This window comes from Mangifera indica, chromosome 6, assembly GCF_011075055.1.
Source record: "Mangifera indica cultivar Alphonso chromosome 6, CATAS_Mindica_2.1, whole genome shotgun sequence".
NCBI classification, from domain to species: domain Eukaryota; kingdom Viridiplantae; phylum Streptophyta; class Magnoliopsida; order Sapindales; family Anacardiaceae; genus Mangifera; species Mangifera indica.
The window spans coordinates 1,477,559-1,501,111 of record NC_058142.1 but is presented as its reverse complement, the minus strand read 5'-3'; the positions used below and the strand labels follow the sequence as shown (position 1 = coordinate 1,501,111).

At 36.9% G+C, this 23,553-nt stretch overlaps 3 protein-coding genes and 1 long non-coding RNA gene across 6 annotated transcripts; 1 reads left to right on the top strand and 3 right to left on the bottom strand.

Annotated features, from left to right (window-relative positions):
* Positions 1-2,328: 2,328 nt before the first annotated feature.
* On the bottom strand, positions 2,329-6,381 carry LOC123218703 (putative disease resistance protein RGA3). 2 transcript variants are annotated; one of them, XM_044640255.1, is made up of 2 exons: positions 2,753-6,381; positions 2,329-2,677 (listed from the first exon to the last, which is right to left on the bottom strand). In XM_044640255.1, exon 1 carries the CDS (start codon positions 6,177-6,179, stop codon positions 2,817-2,819), a length of 3,363 nt encoding a protein of 1,120 aa, XP_044496190.1. In that variant the 5' UTR covers positions 6,180-6,381; the 3' UTR covers positions 2,329-2,677; positions 2,753-2,816. The 2 variants fall into 2 exon arrangements, with proteins under 2 accessions (XP_044496190.1, XP_044496191.1); XM_044640256.1 differs by having other exon boundaries at positions 2,329-2,668.
* Positions 6,382-13,615: 7,234 nt separating this feature from the next.
* LOC123218702 (putative disease resistance protein RGA1) lies at positions 13,616-17,630 on the bottom strand. Its single transcript, XM_044640254.1, has 2 exons — positions 14,106-17,630; positions 13,616-14,033 (listed from the first exon to the last, which is right to left on the bottom strand). The coding sequence occupies exons 1-2, from the start codon at positions 17,488-17,490 to the stop codon at positions 14,011-14,013; spliced, it is 3,408 nt and encodes a 1,135-aa protein (XP_044496189.1). The 5' UTR covers positions 17,491-17,630; the 3' UTR covers positions 13,616-14,010.
* Positions 17,631-17,685: 55 nt separating this feature from the next.
* LOC123218705 lies at positions 17,686-18,528 on the top strand. Its single transcript, XR_006502731.1, has 2 exons — positions 17,686-17,891; positions 18,415-18,528. It is a non-coding gene; the product is annotated as an uncharacterized LOC123218705 (long non-coding RNA).
* Positions 18,529-18,721: 193 nt separating this feature from the next.
* On the bottom strand, positions 18,722-21,685 carry LOC123218704 (pentatricopeptide repeat-containing protein At3g14730). Of its 2 annotated transcripts, none has more exons than XM_044640258.1 (2): positions 19,549-21,685; positions 18,722-19,277 (listed from the first exon to the last, which is right to left on the bottom strand). In XM_044640258.1, the coding sequence occupies exon 1, from the start codon at positions 21,608-21,610 to the stop codon at positions 19,697-19,699; it is 1,914 nt and encodes a 637-aa protein (XP_044496193.1). In that variant the 5' UTR covers positions 21,611-21,685; the 3' UTR covers positions 18,722-19,277; positions 19,549-19,696. The 2 variants fall into 2 exon arrangements, with proteins under 2 accessions (XP_044496193.1, XP_044496194.1); XM_044640259.1 differs by having other exon boundaries at positions 18,722-19,142.
* Between the last annotated feature and the right edge of the window lie 1,868 nt (positions 21,686-23,553).

The following is a 23,553-nucleotide window of genomic DNA, read 5'->3' as shown; positions in this document are numbered from 1 at the left end:
CAAGATTTCAACACTGTGAGGCGCAGAGAGTACATCACTCCTTTACCTACTAAACTTTAATTTTAAAAGCGTATTACTTCAGCTTTACTGATTAGTGGATCATTGATTAACAAGTTAAAATATCTACTCCAGACCTAAAAAACTAACAGTGACTTAATTAGAGCGATCAGACATTTTCAAAACTTCTAAATATTGAAAATTCAACTTGGAGAAAAGACAGAAAATTTGCAATTAAAAGAATAAAAGACGCAAAATTAAGTTAAAAAAAAAAAAAAAACTCTACTTACGAACCAAAGAATCCTCGAAAACAAGTGCCTTCTGAAGATTCATATTATCAGTGGCAGCAGCAATGCAGAACCGCGGTGCAAACCAGTCCATTTGCAGTACCGATAAGAGATTCATCATTTCCACCGTGTGTCCGCCTTTACAAATTCCATTGATAATAAAATTTAAAACATTCGATTTGGTGCGGACTCACCTATAAGAAACTGACTCACCTAAACCCAAAACAACCAGCGTAGAGACTGGCTACGAGGATTTGGTGCGGCTAGGTTTTCCAGTTAAATATAGAACGTAAAGAAGACGAATCGGGAAAATTGTAACGCTAATGGCAACGGATGTCATTATGGACCAGCAACAATCTTTCAGTTTCTCCATCACCGGAATTTATATTTTACGTTTGTGTTTACTCTGCATAGATTGGAGCGAATCGAATCATCCGGAATCAAAATCTCAACGGTTCAGATGTTTCGATTTCTCCGAGAGTGGAAATCGGAGAAATAACTATGAACGGGTCGATTGAAAATGAGGAAATATGAGCAGTTAACGGTAGTGGAAGCTCCGTCCGTAACCGTCACACTAAATTCTAGCTAAACCTCCTTAAATCTTTCACAAATATAAAAATATCTTAATACACCTTTCTATTTACAATACTATCCTTCTTATTATATTTAATTACTTATGTACCGTATTTCGTCCATCCTTTTTTTATATAAATTTGAACACAACCAAATATTTTTATTCCATATTGAATTAAACAATTATCAAATTATTTAAACTCACTATTATACATGTCTAATTTGATCATTTACCTTTGGCCAAACGACTATTTCCCACCCCAAGGTATGTTGTAATGACAAGTTTTCACTCTAACTATGAAAACACCAAATACCTACACATAACCAGTTAAAAATAATTATGATAAGGGTAAAATTGTTATTTTCTTTATAATATTAAAAAATAAACTAAAATATAATCTATTGTTACCCTCCTAAACTTTAAAAACTAAAATTTTCCTCCAGCCTAAGTTTTAAAAAATGGTAATTTCACCCTAGGGTTTGGTTTTGAAATCTCTGACGACCTCTCCGACTCTATTGCCAACAGTCTCTCCCTCCTGAAGCATCCTCTCATTCCGACAATCTCTTTCCTCCCATTTGGAGGGTCGATCAACGTCGGAGGCGTCTTGAGAGACGAAGAACTTCGTCGGGGAAGACGAAGACGAAGACAACGACTTCATCTTAGTCTAGGAAGACGAAGAACTTCATCTCGTCTCCCAAGGGGTCTCCGACGTCGATCGACCCTCCAAATGGGAGGAAAGAGATTGCTGGAAGGAAAGGATGCTTCGAGAGAGAGAGACCGTCGGCAATGGAATCGGAGAGGTCGTCGGAGATTTCAAAACCAAACCCTAGGGTGAAACTGCCATTTTTTAAAACTTAGGTTGGGGAAAAATTTTAATTTTTAAAGTTTAGAGGGGTAAAAAGAGATAAATTTTGCATATGTTAGGGTTCTATTAAATTTAACCAATTATGGGTTGGTATTTGATGTTTCCATAGTTAAAGGATGGAAACTATGGAAACATGTCATTACAGCATACCTTGGGTGGGAAATAGTCGTTTGGCCTTTACCTTTTATCACTACTAAAAAAATGACAATAATGACTAATATGATATTAACTCTAATATATGATCGATTGTCAAATCTTTAAATGTTTGAATTAATTTAATAAGATTTCTGAGTTACATAAAATTTAAAGAGAGATTGTGAAAGTGTAAAAAGTCTTTATCTATTTTTTAACAAATTATTATTAATGGCTTTTTATAAAGTAGAGGGTTTCTTCCTATTTCAAATACGAGTGAGTGTTTATAATGATTTTGTATAAGTGTAGGAGAGTTTTTCTATAAAAACCCTAAGCTAATGCAAACATTGTTTAAAATAATAATTTATCAACCCAATTTTTTGAATAATTTTTTAAAATTGTACATATATGATGAGAATGTCTTGTTTTTAATTTCTCAAATGTAAACAACACATTTATATACAATGCAAAAATATTCCCGGCAAAAAAAAAAGTAATAATCATTTTCTACGTCATTAGAAGTTTTTGCTTTAACTTGGTATGAAAAATAAACCTAGTTGCACCAGGTGTGGAATCGAGACAAGCCAATTAGGGCTCAAATCCATATCTTCGAGTCAAACTCGGGTTAGAAATCTAGTTCAACAATTTAATGTGAGTTTAGCTCATTTACCTCTCCATCAACACTACTTACCACTCCTACAACATTATTAAGTCTGCCAACAGATTTTGACAACGCTTTGCACCAACAGGAATGGACTTGAACTAGATATAATGGATTCAAATTGAGCTTGAAACAGCACTAGCATCAAATGCCTATCATATCTGCAATGGTTTAGATATAATGTTTGTGTGGATAATGTTTGAGTTTAAGCAGAGCAAGAGTAAAAGATCACATACCTTTCAACTTGATGCAACAATCAGTTTTACTAGTTTGTAATTCTCGTTTCCGAAAAAATTCAGGTTACAACTTCACACTAATCTTCGGAATATTTGCTATTTTGTACCAATCCTCCCCCGTTTCTTTCTCACATCGCTTAACCAATTCAGGGCAGCAATAAATCTCTAGTTCCAATAGATTGCTGAGACTCTGAATGCCGTCGGGAAGAGATGACAAGTTTGGGCAGTTATAGATGTACAAAGACTGAAGAGATGTAAGGTCTCCCAGCCAATTAGGCAATGATGCTAGATCACGGTAGCTGGCTACACACAAAGACTGCAGTGCAGGGATATACCTCAAGACCTCCGGCAAGACTGCCAACTTAGCCTCAGAAGGTGTATCTAACAAACATGCGCATTTATAGCCTGTGGGGTTGTTTAGATCATATTGAAGTCCCATATATGAGACTCCACCAGATATGGTTAAATGCTGGAGGGAACTAAGGTGTTTAATACCTTCAGGAAAGGCTACCAGCTCTGGGCAGTTAAAAATGTTTAATGCCCGGAGGTCGGAAAGTTGTTGCAACTCTGTGGGAAGCCCCTTAAGCTTGCTGAAACTGCCAATAGTAAATGAATGAAGAGAGGTGAGATTTTGCAACATCTCTTGTGGAAGGTAAATTGACTCATCGTTATCACAAATGTGTAGGTAATTCAGGCGTCTAGCGTTTGAGATTGATCTCAGCAATGCGTCACTACAACCTCCCACCAGTAAGCATTGCAATGAAGGAACCGATCTTAGCAATGCATCACTACAGCCACGCACTCGTAAATCTTTCAATAAAGGAAGACATGGCAGAGTCAATTTATGGCAATTATAAATTTCCAGGTTGGTAAGACAAGGGAAAAGTTCTTTTCCATCCTCTATTGTCAACCTCAGTAACCTTGGCATTTTAGAAATCACCAGTTTCTTCAAAGATGGGAATCTTCCTATTAGTCCTCCACTTTGAATATCATGGTCAATGTACAGTACTTGAGTCATTGTATTGATTATAAGATATCGAAGGAAAGGCAGTTTCCCCAAGGAAGGAAGTTGAACACAATTTGAACATCCCATGAGCTCAATAGAAACAACTTTACTAAGATTTTGATCATTCAACCAAAGTGGAAAATGGGCACCTTTGTATCCCTCTATAACCAAATGCTCAAGGTTTCGGGGAGGCTCAAGGGCTTCAAGGACCTCCTCAGCATTTTCCAGCAATTCAGATTCACCAACTTGTTCCCAGGACAAGGTCAAGCGGCGGAGATTTTGCTTTCCCAACAAATTCGCTTCTTTTGCATCCAGCGGATTGCACACTCTCTGAAGATATTTAATATGCAACTCTCCTCCTAGATTTAAATCTTTCAATTCGGCAAGGTGATAACCTTTCCTCTTACCCACAATGAATAGAGTTAAAGTCTGTAAGCAAGTGATCTGCCCAATTCTTGGGGGCATTTGTGATAATTTATAACAATGATTCAGGTAAAGATGTCGTAGATTTTTAAGGCACTGCATCCGTTTAGGTAGCTTCAGAAGAGAACCACATTGTTCTAGTATCAAAGTCTGCATGTTAACCAACCTACAAATTGATTCTGGAAGCTTTACGAAATTAGAGTTAGAAAGGTTCAAGTACCTTAAATGCTTTAAATGGCTAATTGAAGACAACTTTTTCCCATTATGCTGAAACACAGATAATGCTCTCAAAGAAATAAATCTTGAGAAGTCACAAGAAAAGTTGAAGGTATATCCTGGCACCAGATAAATTGTCCTCAGGGTTTCTAATCCATGCAAAGCATTAGACTTCACAAATGATTGCAGCAAATCAGTATTTATGCTGACATGAACCATTCCTTTTGAGATAAAATTTGTGCATTGATACTCCACTGCATGACATTCATCTTCCATTATAGATTGGGCAAGATCATGAACGAGGTCATGCATAGAAAATCTGATGACGTTACCCAGATTATATTCCTCACTGTCAAGAAGAAAAGATCTCCAACATAATTCATTGCATATCTCATTACCAATATCTTCTAGCTCCTGTTTTCCCGAGGAAGGAATAAACCCGTTGGCCATCCATAGATGAAGCAGCATTTTTTTCTCAATCCAAAAATCCTTAGGAAACAAAGCACAATAAGCAAAACATTGTCTAACTTTTGATGGTAAATGAGAGTAACTTAACCGTAAAGCTGGCAAGATAGAGTTTTCCCCAAGTGGCAAGTTCCAAAGTTCACTGTCCCTAACAGAGAGCCATTCATTTTCCTGGTCTTTAAAGCGCATCAGGCCGCCTAGAGACTTTACAGCTAGAGGCACACCCCCACACTTCTTCACTATCTCCTTCCCCAATTCTACAAGGTTTGGACGTTCTTCTCTGTCAGGTCCAAATGCACGCTCCTTAAACAATGACCAGCAATCATCCTCCAGTAAACCTGATAAGTTATGCTGGGGAAACGTTCCCATAATTGATGCAACCCTGTTGATACGAGTTGTGACGATGATTGAAGCCCCTTTTGACCCACATGCCAATACAAACTTTAACCTGTCCCACATATCTTGATCTTCATTCCACACATCATCTAGGACTAGCAAATACCGTTTCTCATTCAACAAGTCTTGTAGTCGTCGCTGCAAAGGGTCCAAGTCTAAGAATTCACAAGTAGTTCCGCTTGCAGATTCAATAATAGCTTTAACAATCCTCCTCACATTGAAATCCTCAGAGACACAAACCCAAATTCTCACCTCAAAATGACTCTTCACTCTTTCATCATTGAAGACTACTTGAGCAAGTGTTGTCTTTCCAAGGCCTCCTAAACCAACTATTGGGTAGATTGAAATGCAATCACAACAGGCTACACGCTTCACCAGGCATTCAATAATTTTTTCTTTATCCTCATCTCTTCCATATACTTGAGATTGCGTAATAACGGAGGCAGTTTGGCGTCTTTCTGTAACTTCATTTCCCCTATTTGAAACAAACTCATTCAAATGAAATTTACTTCGCTCTTGAGCAATTTCATCTAACCTATCTGTAATCTCTCTCATCCTAACACCGATCTTGTGACAGAATAAAATATTATGTGGACGAAGTTTATGCATGAAAGAAGACATTGTCTTGTTTATAAACCTTGAATTCTGGCATTTATGCTCTAATCGAGAGGCTTCAGTGGCGCAATCATCCAAGATGTCATCTACCACATAAGCCGCCTCTTTTAGCTTCCTTAACCAATTCTTGATTGCCTTGTCCTCTACTTGCCTCTCCCCAGCGTCTTCAAGCACGGCCTGAATAGTTGAGAACAAGCTGGAAAGTTTTTTCATTTCTTTGTCAACACCCCAGAGCAACCCAACCTCATTTCCGATGAGTGAGTTCAAATTGTCCAGTAGAATTTGAACAAAAGCTTCGGCCATCATCGACTGCAAGTATGAAAATACGGGGAGAGATCAGTGTTTGGAAGTTGATGAAGGTAGGCGTGGAAGACTTGTGTGTGCTTCAAAGTCAATATAAACGCGTTTGGAAGGCAAGGCTTTTTCCAGAAGTAGGTGGCCTGGTGGTCCCTGCTGGTAATAAGAATTAGATTATTGAAGCGTGAAATTGCAGGGAAGATGGAAGTGCTGGATTGGATCCGAATGGTGTTTATTAAGTTTAAACATGAGTTGGGTTTAAACTAGCCCGAAATAAATTTAATCCTAAGTAAACTTAAATTTTAATATAAACTTAAAAATTAAATATTTTCGAATTCAAATATTAAAGGTGTTCGGTACGATAAATTAGAAAAATTTTTTATATGAATAGATTAAAATAAGGTCATTTTAATCCATACGAAACATTATTTTAGTTTTTTTTTTTAATTTGGCTATACCACCAATCTGAACTCAAAGCTCAATTCGAACTTATACTTTAGTCAAATTCAAGTTTAATTTGATTCGAATCTAATTTTACTTGAGAGAGCCAAGAGGGTAGATTTATTAGTAAATTACATTACAAATTTTAATAAATCGAATCTACTCATCTTAAATAAAATTATTTTATGATTTGGAGACTAAATTTGAAAAGTTGAAGAGATTGGAAAATACGGTTGATATTGTGCAGTCTTATTTTCCTTGTTATTTTCAAACCTAGATTTTTACCTGTATTTAAGTTGTCTAGGCGTATTCACATAAGTGATTTGTCAAACATGCACATGAGTAATTTGTCTAATCTTTGTATATTGTTTACCTATCTAATTGTTGTATATTAATTACTCATCTTTTATATTATTGTTGTAAGTTTAACTAAGAAGTAGTTTGACATCACAAAATTATGTACTATTTTTTGGTTGTAAGTACATACAACTTATTTTACATAGTCAGAAATGAACTTTGTTATGTCGTTAGAAAGAAAAACAATATTACTTTATCCAGTTTATCTGATAACAAAATTGGCATGAACGATCCACCTTCACTTATAATATCTAAAATGGTTCGAATCATAATGTTTATGAGTGAATAACCTCAAACATAATGTTTCTGCTATTGCAAGTTTGAGAATTCAATCATGTGGCATGCTACTCTGAAATTTGCAGATTAACAATTAAGAGAAGAGAAACAGAAGCGCTTTTGAAAGGCTATGGAAATGCAATTACTACTCTAATTTATTATCAGGCACAATTACAAGCAGAATGACTAAGTAACAAGATTGAAACACTGGTGGTGACGAATGCCTTCACACATACAGTACTCGTGGGCTGCTGTGGGGTTTATCTGAGAAGCATTTTGTTGGGACTGATATGTAAATTCAAGAGAAAACTATAACAAGACCTGCGGGGCTTCACTGTTGCTAATCTAATGTCGACTCTAGTAGTATGGTCCATTGCCAAATCTTTGAACGTTTGGGTTGATTTAATAAGCTTTTCCAGTTAAAATGGGTTTAAAGAAGAGATTATGAAAGTGTAAAAAGTTATGGTCTATTTTTTAACATTCTATTATTAACGGTTTTAATGGAGTGGGGGTTTGTCTCCGGTTTCGAATTGCAGTAGGTGTTTCCAGTGATTTTGTAGAAGTGATCAGAGTTCTTCAACAGAAAAAGGCCAAAGGACTTATTCCCACCCAAAGTATGCTCTTATCTCAAGTTTTCACCTCTTAACTTTAAAAATCTCAAACACCTATCTATAAGTGATTAAAATTAACGATTTTAGGGGTAAAATCATTATTTTATCTGTAATATTAAAAATAAATTAAAATTTATTATTTTTTTCCTCCTCTAAACCCTAAAAATTAAAAGTTTTTTCCATAACCCAAGTTTTAAAAAATAACCATTCTCCCTTAGTGTTTCATTTTCAGATCTTCGATGTCAAATCTAATGTCATCACCGACAATAAATATCTCCCGATATCTCTTCTCTCTCTGACGGTCAAGATTCTCTCATTTGAAAGCTTAGATAATATCAATTGATGCTAAAAATAAATCTCAACTTTGTCGGGAAGATGAAGTTGTTCATCTTCCTCGACGAAGACAAGAGTATCATCTTCGTAGGGGAAGACGAAGATGAGAGTATCATCTTTGTAGGGGAAAACGAAGACGAGATCTCATTTTTGCTAGGGAAGACGAGAGATCTCGTCTTCGTCGAGGAGACACAGATGATGCGTTTAAGACTACTGGCTGGAGGGGAAGATGGTGAGGGAGCGACCGCAGGAGGAAGAGAAAGGAGATGCCACTGAAGTTTGAAAACTAAACCTTAGAGGGAAATGTCATTTTTTAAAACTTAACATACGAGGAAAATTATTAGTTTTTAGGGTTTAAGGGAAAAAAATTTTTAAAGGGTTAAAATTTAGTTAACTTTAACCGCTCATGAATGAGTAAATAAGATTTTTAAAATTAGGAAATGAAAATTTGAGATAACAAGATATTTTGGGTGGAAAATAGTCCTTTGGCCATAAAAAAACCGTAAAATAATTTTATATATTGTTTAAAATAATAATTTATTAACCTAATTTCTCAAACGAAGTTCTAATAATTGTACCATCTGTGAAGAAATTGTAGAGTTTTTAATTTGTCAAATGTAAACAACATATTTATATACAATTGAAAATAGTGTCGGAAACAGAAAACAAAGGTAACGTTAATTTCTCACATCATTAGAAGTCCTCCCTTTGACTGATATGATATCAGCATGAAAAATAAACTCAAGTCCATCAGGGAGATTTGAGCCAAGCCAGCAAAGACTCGGATTGATGTTTTTGAGTCAAACTTGAGTTAGAAGTCAAACTCAGCAACTTGAGTTAAGTTTAGCTCATTTGCCTTTGACACTACTTACCTTTCTAATGACATTATCAACATCACCGGTAGATTTTGATAAAAATTTGCACCAACATGAATGGACTTGAACTAAACATAATAGATTCAAATCAAGCTTGAAACAGTACTATCATCGAGTGCCCATCATATCTGCAATGGTTTAGATATAATGTTTATGAGTGGATAATGTTTCAGTTCAGGCAGAGCAAAAGTGCACATACCTTTCAACTTGTTGCAGCAATTAGTTTTACTTGTTTGTAATTCTAGTTTGCGCAATCGTTTATGTTCCAATTCCACTGTAACCTTGTGCTATTTTGTACCAATCCTCCCCCATCTTTTTCTCACATCGCTTAACCAGTTCAGTGCAGTAAAAAATCTCCAGTTCCTCTAGATTGCTGAGACTTTGAATTCTGGCAGGAAGAGATGACAAGTTTGGGCAGTTAAAGATGTACAATGACTGAAGAGATGTAAGGTCTCCCAGCCAGTCAGGCAATGATGATAGATCAGGATAGCTGGATATACGCAAAGACTGCGGTGCAGGCATATGTCTTAAGACCTCTGGCAAGACTGCCATCTTAGCCTCAGAAGGTTTATTTGAAAAACATCCGGATTGCTGGCCTGTGGGTCTGCTTGGATCAAATTCAACTACAATCCATGAGATTCCACCAGATATGCTTAAATGCTGGAGGGAACTAAGGTGTTTAATACCTTCAGGAAAGGCTACCAGCTCTGGGCAGTTAATAATGCTCAAGGCCTGGAGGTCGGAAAGTTGATGCAACTCTGTGGGAAGCCCCTTAAGCTTGCTGAAATTGTCAATAGTAATTGAATGAAGAGAGGTGAGATTTCGCAGCATCTCATGCGGAAGGTAAATTGACTCATCGTTATAACAAGTGTATAGGTAATTAAGGCGTCTAGCGTTTGAGATTGATCTTAGCAATGCGTCACTACAACCCCCCACCCATAAGTACTGCAATGAAGAAATTGATCTTAACAATGTGTCACTACAGCCACCCACTTGTAAATCTTTTCTTTATCCTCATCTCTTCCATATACTTGAGATTGCGTAATAATGGAGGCAGTTTGGCGTATTTCTGTGACTTCCTTTCTCTTATCTGAAACAAACTCAGCCAAATGAAATTTAATTCGCTCTTGAGCAATTTCATCTAACCTTTCTGTTGTCTCTCACATCCTAGCACCTATCTTGTGGCAGAATAAAATATTATGTGGACGAAGTTTATGCAAGAAAGAAGACATTGCCTTTATAAACCTTGAATTCTGGCCTTTACAATCTAATCGAGCGGCTTCAGTGGCGCAGTCATCCAAAATGTCATCTACCACTTATGCTGCTTGTTTGAGCTTCCTTAACCAATTCTTGATTGCTTTGTCCTTTACTTGCTTCTCCTCGGCATCTTCAAGCACGGCCTGAATAGTTGAGAACAAGTTGGAAAGTTTATTCATCTCTTTTTCAACATCCCAGAGCAACCCAACCTCTTTTCCGTTGAGTGAGTTCAAATGTCCCAGTAAGATTTAAACGTAAGTGTCGGCCATCTTGGACTGCAATTACGAAAATACAGGGAGAGATCTGTGTTTGGAAGTAGGCCCTGAAAGGTTAGGCCTTTTAAAAAAGGAAAAGGCCTAAACAGTTTGTCCCACCCAAGGTATAGTGAACTGCTATTGCACCCTCCAACTTTCAAAAACCCCAATATCCACCCAAATTAAGTTAAGGTGAAGGACAAAATCATCATTTAACAATAATATTTAAATTTTATATCATTTTACCCCTTTAATTTGAAAAATTAATAATTTTTCCTAAAATTAAGTATTGAAAAGTGACATTTCCCCCCTACCTAAGGTTTCCAATTTCCCCGGTGAATTTTCGACCAACGATGGTCAATCTCTCTCCCTCCCAGTGTCATCTCTCCCTCTAGTGCTTAATATTGGACTAGTGATGTCTGGATTTGATGAAATCTAGACAAATAGTCGAACTCTTTGTCTAGATATTCATCATCCAAATGAAGTTGGCTTTGTCTGGATGACAACAACAGTCCAAATGAGAAGATCGATCTCTTCTGGATAGTCATCATCATCTAGACGAAATTGACTTCATCTGGATTTCATCTAGATTAATCTAGACATCGTCGGTTTGAAGGTGAGCATCGGAGGGAGAGAAATTGACCATCGTTGACTAGAAATTCATCGGCAAAATTGAAAACCTTAGGTAAGAGGGAAAATGTCACTTTTCAAAATTTAATTTTAAGGGAAATTGTTAATTTTTCAAATTAAGAGGGTAAAATGATAAAAACTTTAAATATTATTATTAAATAACGATTTTATCTTTAACTTTAACTTTAACTTAATTTTAGAGGGTAGGTGTTAGTTTTTTAAATTACGGATGAGTGTTTGAGTTTTTGAAAGTCGGAGAATTCACTATACCTTGGGTGGGACTAAGTCTTTTGGCCTTATAAAAACGTAGGCAGCCTGGTGGTTCCTACTGGCGATAAACATAAGATTAATGAAGCTAGAAATTGCAAGGAAAATGGAAACGCAAAACTTCAGTAGTCCTTGTGAACAAGGCTGAATTTCCGACCAAGCTTATTTGAGATCTAAAATGAGTATAGTTTAGATGAGGCTGAAATAAATTAAATTCATATGAATTTAAACTTGAATTCAAATTTGAGTATAAACTTAAATATTTTTGAATGCAAACTTCTAGGGTGTTTGAATTGTCAAACTCTAAAAAAGTTATATACAAATCAAATAAAAAGATATTATTTTGATCGACATATATTAAAATAATATGGGTTTAATACATTTTATTTGGCTACACTACCGATCCAAATTCAAAGCTTGACTTATACTCAAGTTAAACACGAATTTAACTCGACTCGATTCGAATACAATCTATACTCAAACTTGACTCGATTCTACCATAACCCATACTTGAAAAGACCGAGATGATGGGTTTATGAATAAATTATATTAGAGATTTCAATCAATCAAATCTAGCCGTCTCAAAGAAATTATCTTATGATTTGACAACTAAATTAAACAAATTGAGGAGATGGGAAAATTCAACTGATATTGTTAAATCTTATTTTTCTGGTTGTTTTTGGATAAATAAATTTTTATCCGTATTTTGAGTTGACTAATTGTATTTACATAGGTGATTTGTCAAACTTACACATAAGTGATTTATCTAGTTGTTGCATATTGTTTACATGAGTAATTCTTATATAATAACTACTCACCTCTTACATCATTCATACGGGTTTGATTGAAAAAGAGTTTCACATCACATAATATTTTTTGGTATACAACTTACATTTCATGGTCATAAATGAAATCCAGATAATCTTCATCATGTGTTTAGAAAAGATGACGTTAAAGAATTTTACACTTTAACTAGTATCATAATTGGCATGAACAATCCACCTTCACTAATCAAATCTGAAATGGTTCAAAACATAATGTTTATGAGTGAATAACCTCAAATTTCAGCTGAATTAAGAGCTGAATCTGCTTCTTTTATGGGCAAGAGTCTCAAGTCAAACATTTAGAATATATGCGATCTTGTATCAATCCTCCTCTCCTGTTTCTTTCTCATGTCGCTTGACCAGTTCGGGGCAATATGAAATATTCAATCTTTGTAGATTGCTGAGATTCTGAATGCTAGCAGGAAGACAGGAAGAGATGACAACCTTGGATACCAAAATTTATCAAAGCCTGAAGAGATGTTAAGGGTGTATTTGGATATACACTGAGATTGCAGTGCAGGAACATACCTTAAGGCCTCTGGCGAGACCAGTCAACTTGAAAAACCCTTAGAAGGTGCTCAATATATGAGTCTATCAAAACCAGCAAAATTTGAAAAGAAGAGTCGGGCATTTACAATTGCAAGTTTGAAAATCCAATTCTCAGTGAGTCCAGTGGCATGCTACTCAGAAATTTACAGATAAACAATTAAGAGGAGAAATAGAAGCGCTTTTGAGAGGCTGGCTTTCTCTGTCTATGGAATTTTCAAGGAAGATGGAAATGCAATTACTACTCTAATTTATTATCAGGCAAAAATACAAGTAGAATGATTAAGTGATAAGATTGGAACACTGATGGGGACAAATGCCTACGCCTGTACAGTACTCATAGGCTGCTGTGGGGTTTATCTGAGCATCGTTTTATTAGGTTGGATATGTAAATTCAAGAGATAATGATAACAGTACCTGCGGGGCTTCACTGTTAACCTCGTGCCACCATTATGGAAAAGGCCCTAATCTGTTGTCGACTCTAAGAGCATTTTCTGTTGCCAAATCTTTGGAGGTTAATTTAATAAGATTTTCGAGTTAAAAAAGGTTTAAATAAGAGATTATGAAAGTGTAAAAGGACATTGTTTATTTTTTAAAATTCTATTATTAACAGTTTTACCAGAGTAGGAGTTTGTCTCATTCTTCGAATATGAGGTGTCTGGTGATTTTGTAAAAGTTTTTCAATAAAAAACTGTAAGATAATGTAAACATTGTTTAAAATAAAAATTTACGAACTTAATTTCTCTAATGAAGTTTTAATAATTGTACTATGAATGAAGAGAATAATAGTTTTTAATTTGTCAAATGTAAACAACATATTTATTTACCATGCAAAATATTGTCAGAAACGGAAAACAAAAGTAATATTCATTTTTCACATCATCAGAAGTCCTCCCTGTGACTGGTATGATACCAGCATGAAAAAAACCCAGGTGCATCAGAGGTAGATTCAAGCTAGCTTGGGCTCGGATTTATGTGTTCAAACCAAACTTGAGTTGGAGGTCCAACTCAGCAACTTGACTCAAGTTTAGCTCATTTGCCTCTTTGATGACTCTGCTTATTTCTCCAACGGCATAGCTAAACCCACCAACAGTTCTCTGGCAACACTTGCACCAACACGAATGAGCCCAAATTAGACATTATGAATTTAAGTAGAGCTCATTCCAGCACTAGCGTCGAATGCCCATCATATCTACAATGGTTTTAGATAAAATGTTAATGAGTGGATAATGTTCGAGTGTAAGTAGAGCAAAAGTGCACATACCTTTCAACTTGATGCAACAATTAGTTTTAGTTGTTTGTAATTCTCGTTCGCAGCAATGTTTATCTTCCCATTCAACACGAACCGTCGGGATATTTGCTATTTTGTACCAATCCTCCCCCGTTTCTTTCTCACATCGCTTAACCAGTTCAGGGCAGTAATAAATCTCCAAAAGCTGTAGATTGCTAAGAGTCTGAATGCTGGTGGGAAGAGACGACAACTTCGGACACTCAAAGATATACAAAGACTGAAGAGATGTAAGGTCTCCCAGCCAGTCAGGCAATGATGCTAGATCAGGGTAGCCAGATATACACAAAGACTGCAGTGCAGGGATATGCCTTAAGACCTCCGGCAAGACTACCAACTTAGCCTCAGAAGGTGCATCTGACCAACATCTGGATTTCTGAAAGCCACTGGGTATTCTCGGATTAAATTCAAATATAACACCTGAGAAAACGCCAGATATGGTTAAATGCTGAAGGGAACTAAGGTGTTTGATACCCTCAGGAAAGGCTACTAGCTCCGGGCAGCCAATAAGGTTCAAGCTCCGGAGGTTGGAAAACTGTTGCAACTCTGTGGGAAGCCCCCTAAGCTTGCTGAAATCTTCAATAGTAATTGTATGAAGATAGGTGAGGTTTTGCAGCATCCCTTGTGGAAGGAAAATTGACTCATCATTATCACAAAAGGATAGGTAATTAAGGTGTCCAGCCTCTGAGATTGATCTTAGCATTGCGTCACTGCAGCCACTCACTCGTAAATCTTTCAATAAAGGAAGACATGGCAAGGTGAATTTATGGCAATTATAAATTACCAGGTTGGTAAGACAAGGGAAAAGTTCTTTTCCATCCTCTATTGTCAACCTCAGTAACCTTGGCATATTAGAAATCACAAGTTCCTTCAAAGATGGGAATCTTCCTATTAGTCCTCCACTTTGAATATCATGGTCAATGTACAGTACTTGAGTCATTGTATCGATTCTAAGATATTGAAGGAAAGGCAGTTTCCCCAAGGAAGGAAGTTGAACACAATTTGAACATTCCATGAGCTCAATAGAAACAACTTTACTAAGATTTTGATCATTCAACCAAAGTGGAAAATGGGCACCTTTGTATCCCTCTATAACCAAATGCTCAAGGTTTCGGGGAGGCTCAAGGGCTTCAAGGACCTCCTCAGCATTTTGCAGCAATTCAGATTCACTAACATTCCCCCAGGACAAGCTCAAGCGACGGAGATTTTGTTTTCCCACCAAATTGGCTTCCTTTGCATCCAGCAGATTGCCCACTCTCTGAAGATTTTTAATATGCAACTCACCTCCTAGATTTAAATCTTTCAATTCAGAAAGGTGATAACCTTTCCTCTTACCCACAATGAATAAGGTTAAAGTCTGTAAGCAAGTGATCTGCCCAATTCTTGGGGGCATTTGCGATAATTTATAACAACGATTTGGGTAAAGATGCCGTAGATTTTTAAGGCACTGCATCCGTTTAGGTAGCTTCAGAAGAGAATCACATTGTTCTAGTATCAAAGTCTGCATGTTAACCAACCTACAAACTGATTCTGGAAGCTTTACGAATTTAGAGTAAGAAAGGTTCAAGTACCTTAAATGCTTTAAATGGCTAATTGAAGACAACTTTTTCCCATTATGCCAACGCACAGATAATGCTCTCAAAGAAGTAAATCTTGAGAAGTCACAAGAAAAGTTGAAGGCATTCCCTTGACTGATTGTTCCTGGCACCAGATAAATTGTCCTCAGGTTGTCAAATCCATACAAAGCATTAGAATTCATAAACGACTTCAGGAAATCAGTATTTACTCTGACATGAACCACTTTTTTTGAGATAACATTTGGACATTGATACTCTACTACATGACATTCCTCTTTCATTATAGATTGGGCAAGATCATGAACAAGGTCATGCATAGAAAATCTAATGATGTTACCGAGATCATCCTCCTTAACATCAAGGAGAAAGGATCTCCAACATAATTCATTGCATATCTCATTACCAATATCTTCTAGCTTCTGTTTTCCCAAGGGAGGAATAAACCCATTCGCCATCCATAGATGAATCAGCGTTTCTTTCTCAATCCGAAAATCCTTAGGAAAGAAAGCACAATATGTAAAACATTGTCTAAATTTTGATGGTAAATGAGAGTAACTCAACCGTAAAGCTGGCAAGATAGAGTTTTCCCCAAGTGGCAAGTTCCAAAGTTCACTGTCCCTAACGGAGAACCATTCATCCTCCTTGTCTTTAAAGCGCATCAGACTGCCTAAAGACTTTACAGCTAGAGGCACACCCCCACACTTCTTCACTATCTCCTTTCCCAATGCTAAAAGGTTTGGACGTTCTTCTTTGTCAGGTCCAAATGCACGCTCCTTAAACAATGACCAGCAATCATCCTCCAGTAAGCCTGATAAGTTATGATGAGGGAGCGTTCCCATAATTGTTGCAACCCTGTTGATACGAGTTGTGACGATGATTGAAGCCCCTGTTGACCCACATGCCAATACAAACTTCAACTGGTCCCACATATCTTGATCTTCATTCCACACATCATCTAGAACTAGCAAATACCTTTTCTCATTCAATAAGTCTTGTAGTCGTCGCTGCAAAGGCTCCAAGTCTAAGACTTCACAAGTAGTTCCAGTTGCAGATTCAATAATAGCTTTAACAATCCTCCTCACATTGAATTCCTCAGAGACACAAACCCAAATTCTCGGCTCAAAATGACTCTTCACTCTCTCATCATTGAAGATTACCTGAGCAAGTGTTGTTTTTCCAAGCCCCCCCAAACCAACTATAGGGTAGATTGAAATGTCATCACAACAGGCTACCTGCTTCACCAGACATTCAATAACTCTTTCTTTATCCTCATCTCTTCCATAGACTTGAGACTGCGTAATAATTGAGGCAGTTTGGCGTCTTTCTGTGACTTCATTTCGCCTATCTGAAACAAACTCAGTCCAATGAAATTTAATTCGCTCTTGAGCAATTTCATCTAACCTTTCTGTAATCTCTCTTATCCTAATACCAATCTCGTGACGGAATAAAATATTATGTGGACGAAGTTTATGCAAGAAAGAAGCATTTGCCTTGTTTATAAACCTTGAATGTTCTCCTTTAGACTCTAATCGAGTGGCTTCAGTGGCGCAGTCATCCAAGATGTCATCTACCACATAAGCAGCTTGTTTGAGCTTCCTTAACCAATCCTTAATTGCCTTGTCCACTACTTGCCTCTCCTCGGCTTCTTCAAGCACAGCCTGAATCGTTGAGAACAAGCTGCAAAGTTTATTCATCTCTTTTTCAACACCCCAGAGCAACCCAACCTCTTTTCCGATTAGTGAGGTCAAATTGTCCAGTAAAATTTGAACAAAAGCTTCGGCCATCTTCGACTGCAAGTATGAAAATACAGGGGGAGAGATCTATGATTGGAAGTTTTTTTTTTTTTGATAAGTTCTTTGTTTGGAAGTAAATAACGGCAGGCGGAACAAAAAGTTCTTGAAGACTTGCATGAGCTTCAGAGTCGATATAAAAAGCTTTGAAAGGTTTGGCTTTTTCCAAAATAGTAGCCTGGTGGTCCCTGCTGGTGATAAGAATTAGATTATTGAAGCAGAAATTGCAAGGAAGATGGAAATGCAAAACCTCTAGAGGTTGGTTTCCGAGTGAATTAAATCTTAATAAATCAAATCTACTCATCTCAAGGGGAGTTATCTCATGATTTGTCTACCTAATCTGACAAGTCAAAAGAGACGGAAGAATTCAAAAGATCTCTTTACGCTATGTTTGGGTAAATAGATTTTTACCAAAGTTTTGAATTGAGTTGCAACATGCACACACATGATTTGTTTAGTCGTTGCATATTATTTACATAGCTAATTGTTATATAATAACTACTCATCTATCTTATCATTTCCATGAAATTAATTATGCAGAAATTTGACAACACAATATCATGTATGATAAAGAAGACTGTTTTTTTGGGTTGTGTGTATACAACTTATTTTATATGGTCAGAAATGAAATCCAGATAATCTTCATTATGTCTTTAGAAAGGAAGACGTTGTTAATTATAATTGGCATGAACAATCCACCTTCACTAATCAAATATGAAATGGTTCAACACATAAAGTTTGAGTGAATAACCTCAAATTTCAGCTGAATTAAGAGCTAAAAAGAGCACATACCTCCCAACTTGACACAACAATTAGTTGTTTTCGGCTGCTTTTATGGGCAAGGAACTCAAGTCAAACATTTATAATATGCGCTGTCTTGCATCAATCTGTTAGAACTCATATATATATTTCTCGCAGGAAAAGAGAGAGTAAAAAGGAAAAGACACTTGGCAGCAGGCAATTTGATCAGGTGGCCATCACTCTATTGCAAAGCCAACCTCAGGAAATAAGGAAACGTGGCACAGCCTGGGAGAAAAAGAAGGGAGTAGCTGAGGAAGAAAAGGGAGCAGGTGCTGCAGGAGACAGAGTGGTGTACAAAACAGAAGGATTGGAGGGAGAGTAGAGGGGTCTCGGAAGCTGGGCATGAACAGTAATGCTTCAGTTGTGTTTTTGTGATTTTTGCAGATTATTCAGTCCCTGAAATTGTAACTGATTTGCAGTAATATTGCAAAATAGTCATTACATTGAAGAATTGATTTTGCAAACTTTATTGAGTATTCAATACAATACATATTTTCTCTCACTATCTTGATTGCGTTTCCTATTCTATTGCTGGAAACTACTGCTGTTGTGTTGGTTTGCTGGGGATTACATTGAGTGCAGAGGTGCTGGCCTGGAAGGAGTTCTGCAGTAGAGTTGCTCTGCCAGGTAGCCATCACAATCCTCTCCTGTTTCTATTCTCAATTCGCTTGACCAGTTCAGGGCAATTTGAAAAATTCAATCTTTGTACATTGCTGGGATACTGAATGCTAGCAGGAAGAGATGACAACTTTGGGCACCAAAAAATATCCAAAGCCTGAAGATACGTAAGGGCGTAGAGCAGGATATACACAGAGGTTGCAGTGCAGAAATATGCCTTAAGGCCTCTGGCAAGACAGTCAACATGAAAAACCCTTCAAAAGGAGCCCAATATATGAGTCTATCAAAACCAGCAAAATTTGAACAAAAGTGTCGCCATTTGCAATTTCAAATTCGAAAATCCAATCATGTGGCATGCTACTCTGAAATTCACAGATAAACAGATAAGAGGAGAAATAGAAGCGCTTTTGAAAGGCTAGCTTTCTCTGTCTATGTAATTTGCAAGGAAGATGGAAATGCAATTACTACTCTATTTTATTATCAGGAAAAAATACATGCGGAATGATTAAGTGATAAGATTGAAATGGTGACAAATGCCTTCACCTATACAGTACTCAAGGGCTGCTGTGAGGATTATCTGAGATGCATTTTGTTGGGTTGGATATGTAATTCAAAAGATAATGATAACAATACCTGCAGGGCTTCACTGTTGTGGTCAATTTTGGTATTTATACATGATACTTTGCAACATATGAGAAAATCAGCACCAACCAACCTTGCATAACATCCTATCACTCAAGAGTCCTCTGTGGATTTATTGGCATTCAAAATGGATCTACCACTAGATGTTTGGCACATATCCATTCTCATAAAGACGAGCTGTCAATGACTGCAATCCAGCATATATAGACTTCACTTCAGGATGCGACTGATCACCAGTAATAAAAGTATGCACGCCATTCTTCAGTTCAATCCAACTACACCCTGGTGTCTTCTTTACATTTTGTTTCCTCATCATATGCCTAACATCTAATACTTCTTCATATCGGCCAGCTGCCACATAGACATTAGACATCAAAACATAACTTCCACAATGTCCAGGTTCAAGCTCAAAAACCCGCTGTGCTGCAATCTCAGCAAGATCTGTATTCGCATGGAGCCGACATGCTGACAACAAAGTCCTCCATACAACTGGGTTCACCTCAATAGGCATTGTTAGTGCCAATTCATAAGCCTCTTTAAGCTTCCCAGCTCGACCAAGCATGTCAATGACACAAGTATAATGCTCAATAGTGGGAAATACACCATATTTTGATTCCATTTGCTCGAAGAACTCACGACCTTGTCTCAAAAAGCCTGAATGACTGCAGGCTGACAAAACGCCCACAAAAGTCACCTCATCAGGCTGAAGCTTTGCCTCACAGAACTGTGAAAACATATCCAATGCCTCCTTGACATAACCATCCATTCCATAGCCCATGATCATAATGTTCCACGATGCCACATCCTTCTTACTCATCTGATTGAAAACCATGTGAGCATCTCTCATACTGCCACATTTCGAATACATGTCCATGAGGGAGTTGTTCATCAACACATCAGTAACATCCTCACAGTTACCATCCTTTGCCAAACCATTAACAATCATAAATGCATGAATTTCTTTACCATGCATCAGTGCTGCCAAGTGAGAACAAGCAGGAAGCACAGTAGTGACAGTTACTAAATCAGGCTGAACTCCAGCACGTAACATCCTATCAAAAAGCCTCAAAGTGCCATCATGATCACCACATTGTTCATGAACAGCCATAATCGAGTTCCATGAAAACAAATCCTTCTCCTGCATCATTTCAAAAATCTCCAATGCATCATCAATACATTTGCACTTTCCATACATATCAATCAAAGCATTCATAACTGCAACACCTGAATCATAACCCATTTTCATCACAACTCCATGAACCCCTCTTCCATTGTTGAAATCTCCTATCATACTAAAAACCGATAGAATCCCAGTAACAGTGAATCTACTTATCAAAACCCCTTCTTCACTCATCCTCCTAAAAACCCCCAAAGCTTCATCCAATTTCCCAATCTGTGCATACCCATTAATCATTGCGTTCCAAAGAACAACATCTCGAACAGTCAATTCCTCAAACACCTTTTGCGCCTCCTCCATTAATTGAAACTTCAAGTAGGTCTTAACCAAAGCGCTGCCTATGAACACATCAAATCCCAAACCAAGTTTAAAACTCAATCCGTGGATCTTTTTAACCTCTAAAACCTCCATAAGATCACAACAACACTTGATCAAACACGGGAAAGTAAACTTATCAGGCAAAACACCAAATTCTCTCATATCTTTATAAAAATCCAAACCTTTTGCTGCAAACCCATTTGATAAAAATCCAGAAATCATTGCATTATAAGTAAAAACATTAGCTTCACAACTCATATTATTAAATACTAGAAGTGCATGGCTAACTCTGTTGCATTTAGAGTACATATTAATAAGGCTAGTTATCGATAAAGGGGAGTCGACAAGGCCACTTTTGAACATGTAAGAGTGGATTTCTATGCCTTTTTTGAGGTTCTTCAGGTGGGCACATGATTGCAAAGAAGCAATGCACGTGGTGAGATTTAACGGGTGGTTAAAATTTTGTTCTGTTGATGATGAAGTGGAGAATTTCACACTCAAAAAAGATGTTCGAGAGATTGAGATTTTGGAAGAAATTTTTCTTCTTGTTGTGTTCATTAAACAGGATTTGGATGAGGTGAGTGAGTTTTCTTCACAGACTTAAACAGAGTTTCCCCCGGCGAAGCGTTACAGTTGTTTTGAATCACCCATCGGTTTAGCGGGCTTTTATTTTAGAATAAATTCCTTGAAGTCTCTAATATTTTGTATGTTGTTTTAAAAAACCCAAGTAATTTTGAGAAAGACAATTGCGCCCCCATCACTCCATGAGTCACCGCGAAAATTAAGATCAATGCTATATACGCACAACTAATCAAGTAAAGAGCCATCGTAGATGTATGTAATTATATATTCAAAAATATATACACCTAGTTCTATTGAAAAATTAAGGCCAAACGACTATTTCCCACCCAAGGTTTAGCGTTTTCTAAAAAGTCCCCCCTTTAACTATGGAAACACCAAACACCCACCCATGGCCGGTTAGATTTAACCAAACCCTAACGGCTGAAAATTTTATCTCCTTTTGCCCCCCTAAACTTTAAAAACTGAAATTTTTCCCCTGCCTAAGTTTTAAAAAATGGCAGTTTCACCCTAGGGTTTGGTTTTGAAATCTCCGGCGACCTCTCCGGCTCCGTTGCCGACGGCCGCTCCCTCCCGAAGCAACCTCTCCTTCCGGCGATCTCTTTCCTCCCATTTGGAGGTCCGATCGGCGCCCGGAGACGCCGTGGGAGACGAAGACTTCGTCGGGAAGACGAAGTTCTTCGTCTTCCCAGACGAAGTTCTTCGTCTTCCCAGACGAAGCCGACGCCGTCGTCCTCGTCTGGGAAGACGAAGAACTTCGTCTTCCCGACGAAGTCTTCATCTCCCACGGCGTCTCCGGGCGCCGATCGGACCTCCAAATGGGAGGAAAGAGATCGCCGGAAGGAGAGGTTGCTTCGGGAGGGAGCGGCCGTCGGCAACGGAGCCGGAGAGGTCGCCGGAGATTTCAAAACCAAACCCTAGGGTGAAACTGCCATTTTTTAAAACTTAGGGTGGGGGAAAATTGTAGTTTTTAAAGTTTAGGGGGGCAAAATAGATTTTATTTTAGTTTATTTTTAATATTATAGCCAAAATGACGATTTTACCCCTACTACCGTTAGGGTTTGGTTAAATCTAACCGGTCATGGGTGGGTGTTTGGTGTTTCCATAGTTAAAGGGGGGACTTTTGAGAAAACGCTAAACCTTGGGTGGGAAATAGTCGTTTGGCCAAAAATTAATGGTTATCATTGATTTTCGGTAATTTGGAAAAAAAAAATCTTAGACCATAGGGTATGTAACTATGTATTACCTTACAAACTAATTATTCAAATTATCCAATATAAACTAATAAGGTAATTTTATATTTTTGTAATTTATTAATCTTATTTTAATTTTAAATTATCCAATTATATTAAAATACATTATAAATTTGTATTAATGGTTTTCTTTGAGAAGTTTGTATATATAATATTTTTCGATTCTTAAAAGTGCAGACCCATAATTGACCAATATTTTTTGGACCGAGAATTGTGGTATAATGTATATTATTTAAAATTTTGAGACTTAGCAAAATTTTGTTAACTATATTGTTTTAGTTGACATCAATTGGACTGACTTGGCAATTGATTTAATGACGGGTCATTTCAAATTAATGATTAATATAAGGCATAGGATTATTTTCACTCAAAAATTACTTCTTTTGCAAATTTTTAATCTTTAATTTAATTTTATTTTTTTTACTCACAGATTGTTAATTTTATTCGTTTTTAAAGATAAAATAATTATTTCACTTATAATATTAAAAATTAACTAAAATTTATCAGTTGCTCTTATTAAATCTTAAAAAATAATAATTTTTTTAATTTATTCTTCAATTTATGATTATCTCTCCCTCTAATTACGTACCTATAGTGTTTTATTTAGAAAAATGAATTATCTTTTTAGACTAAGCACTATGAGGACATTACACAATTGATCAGATGAAG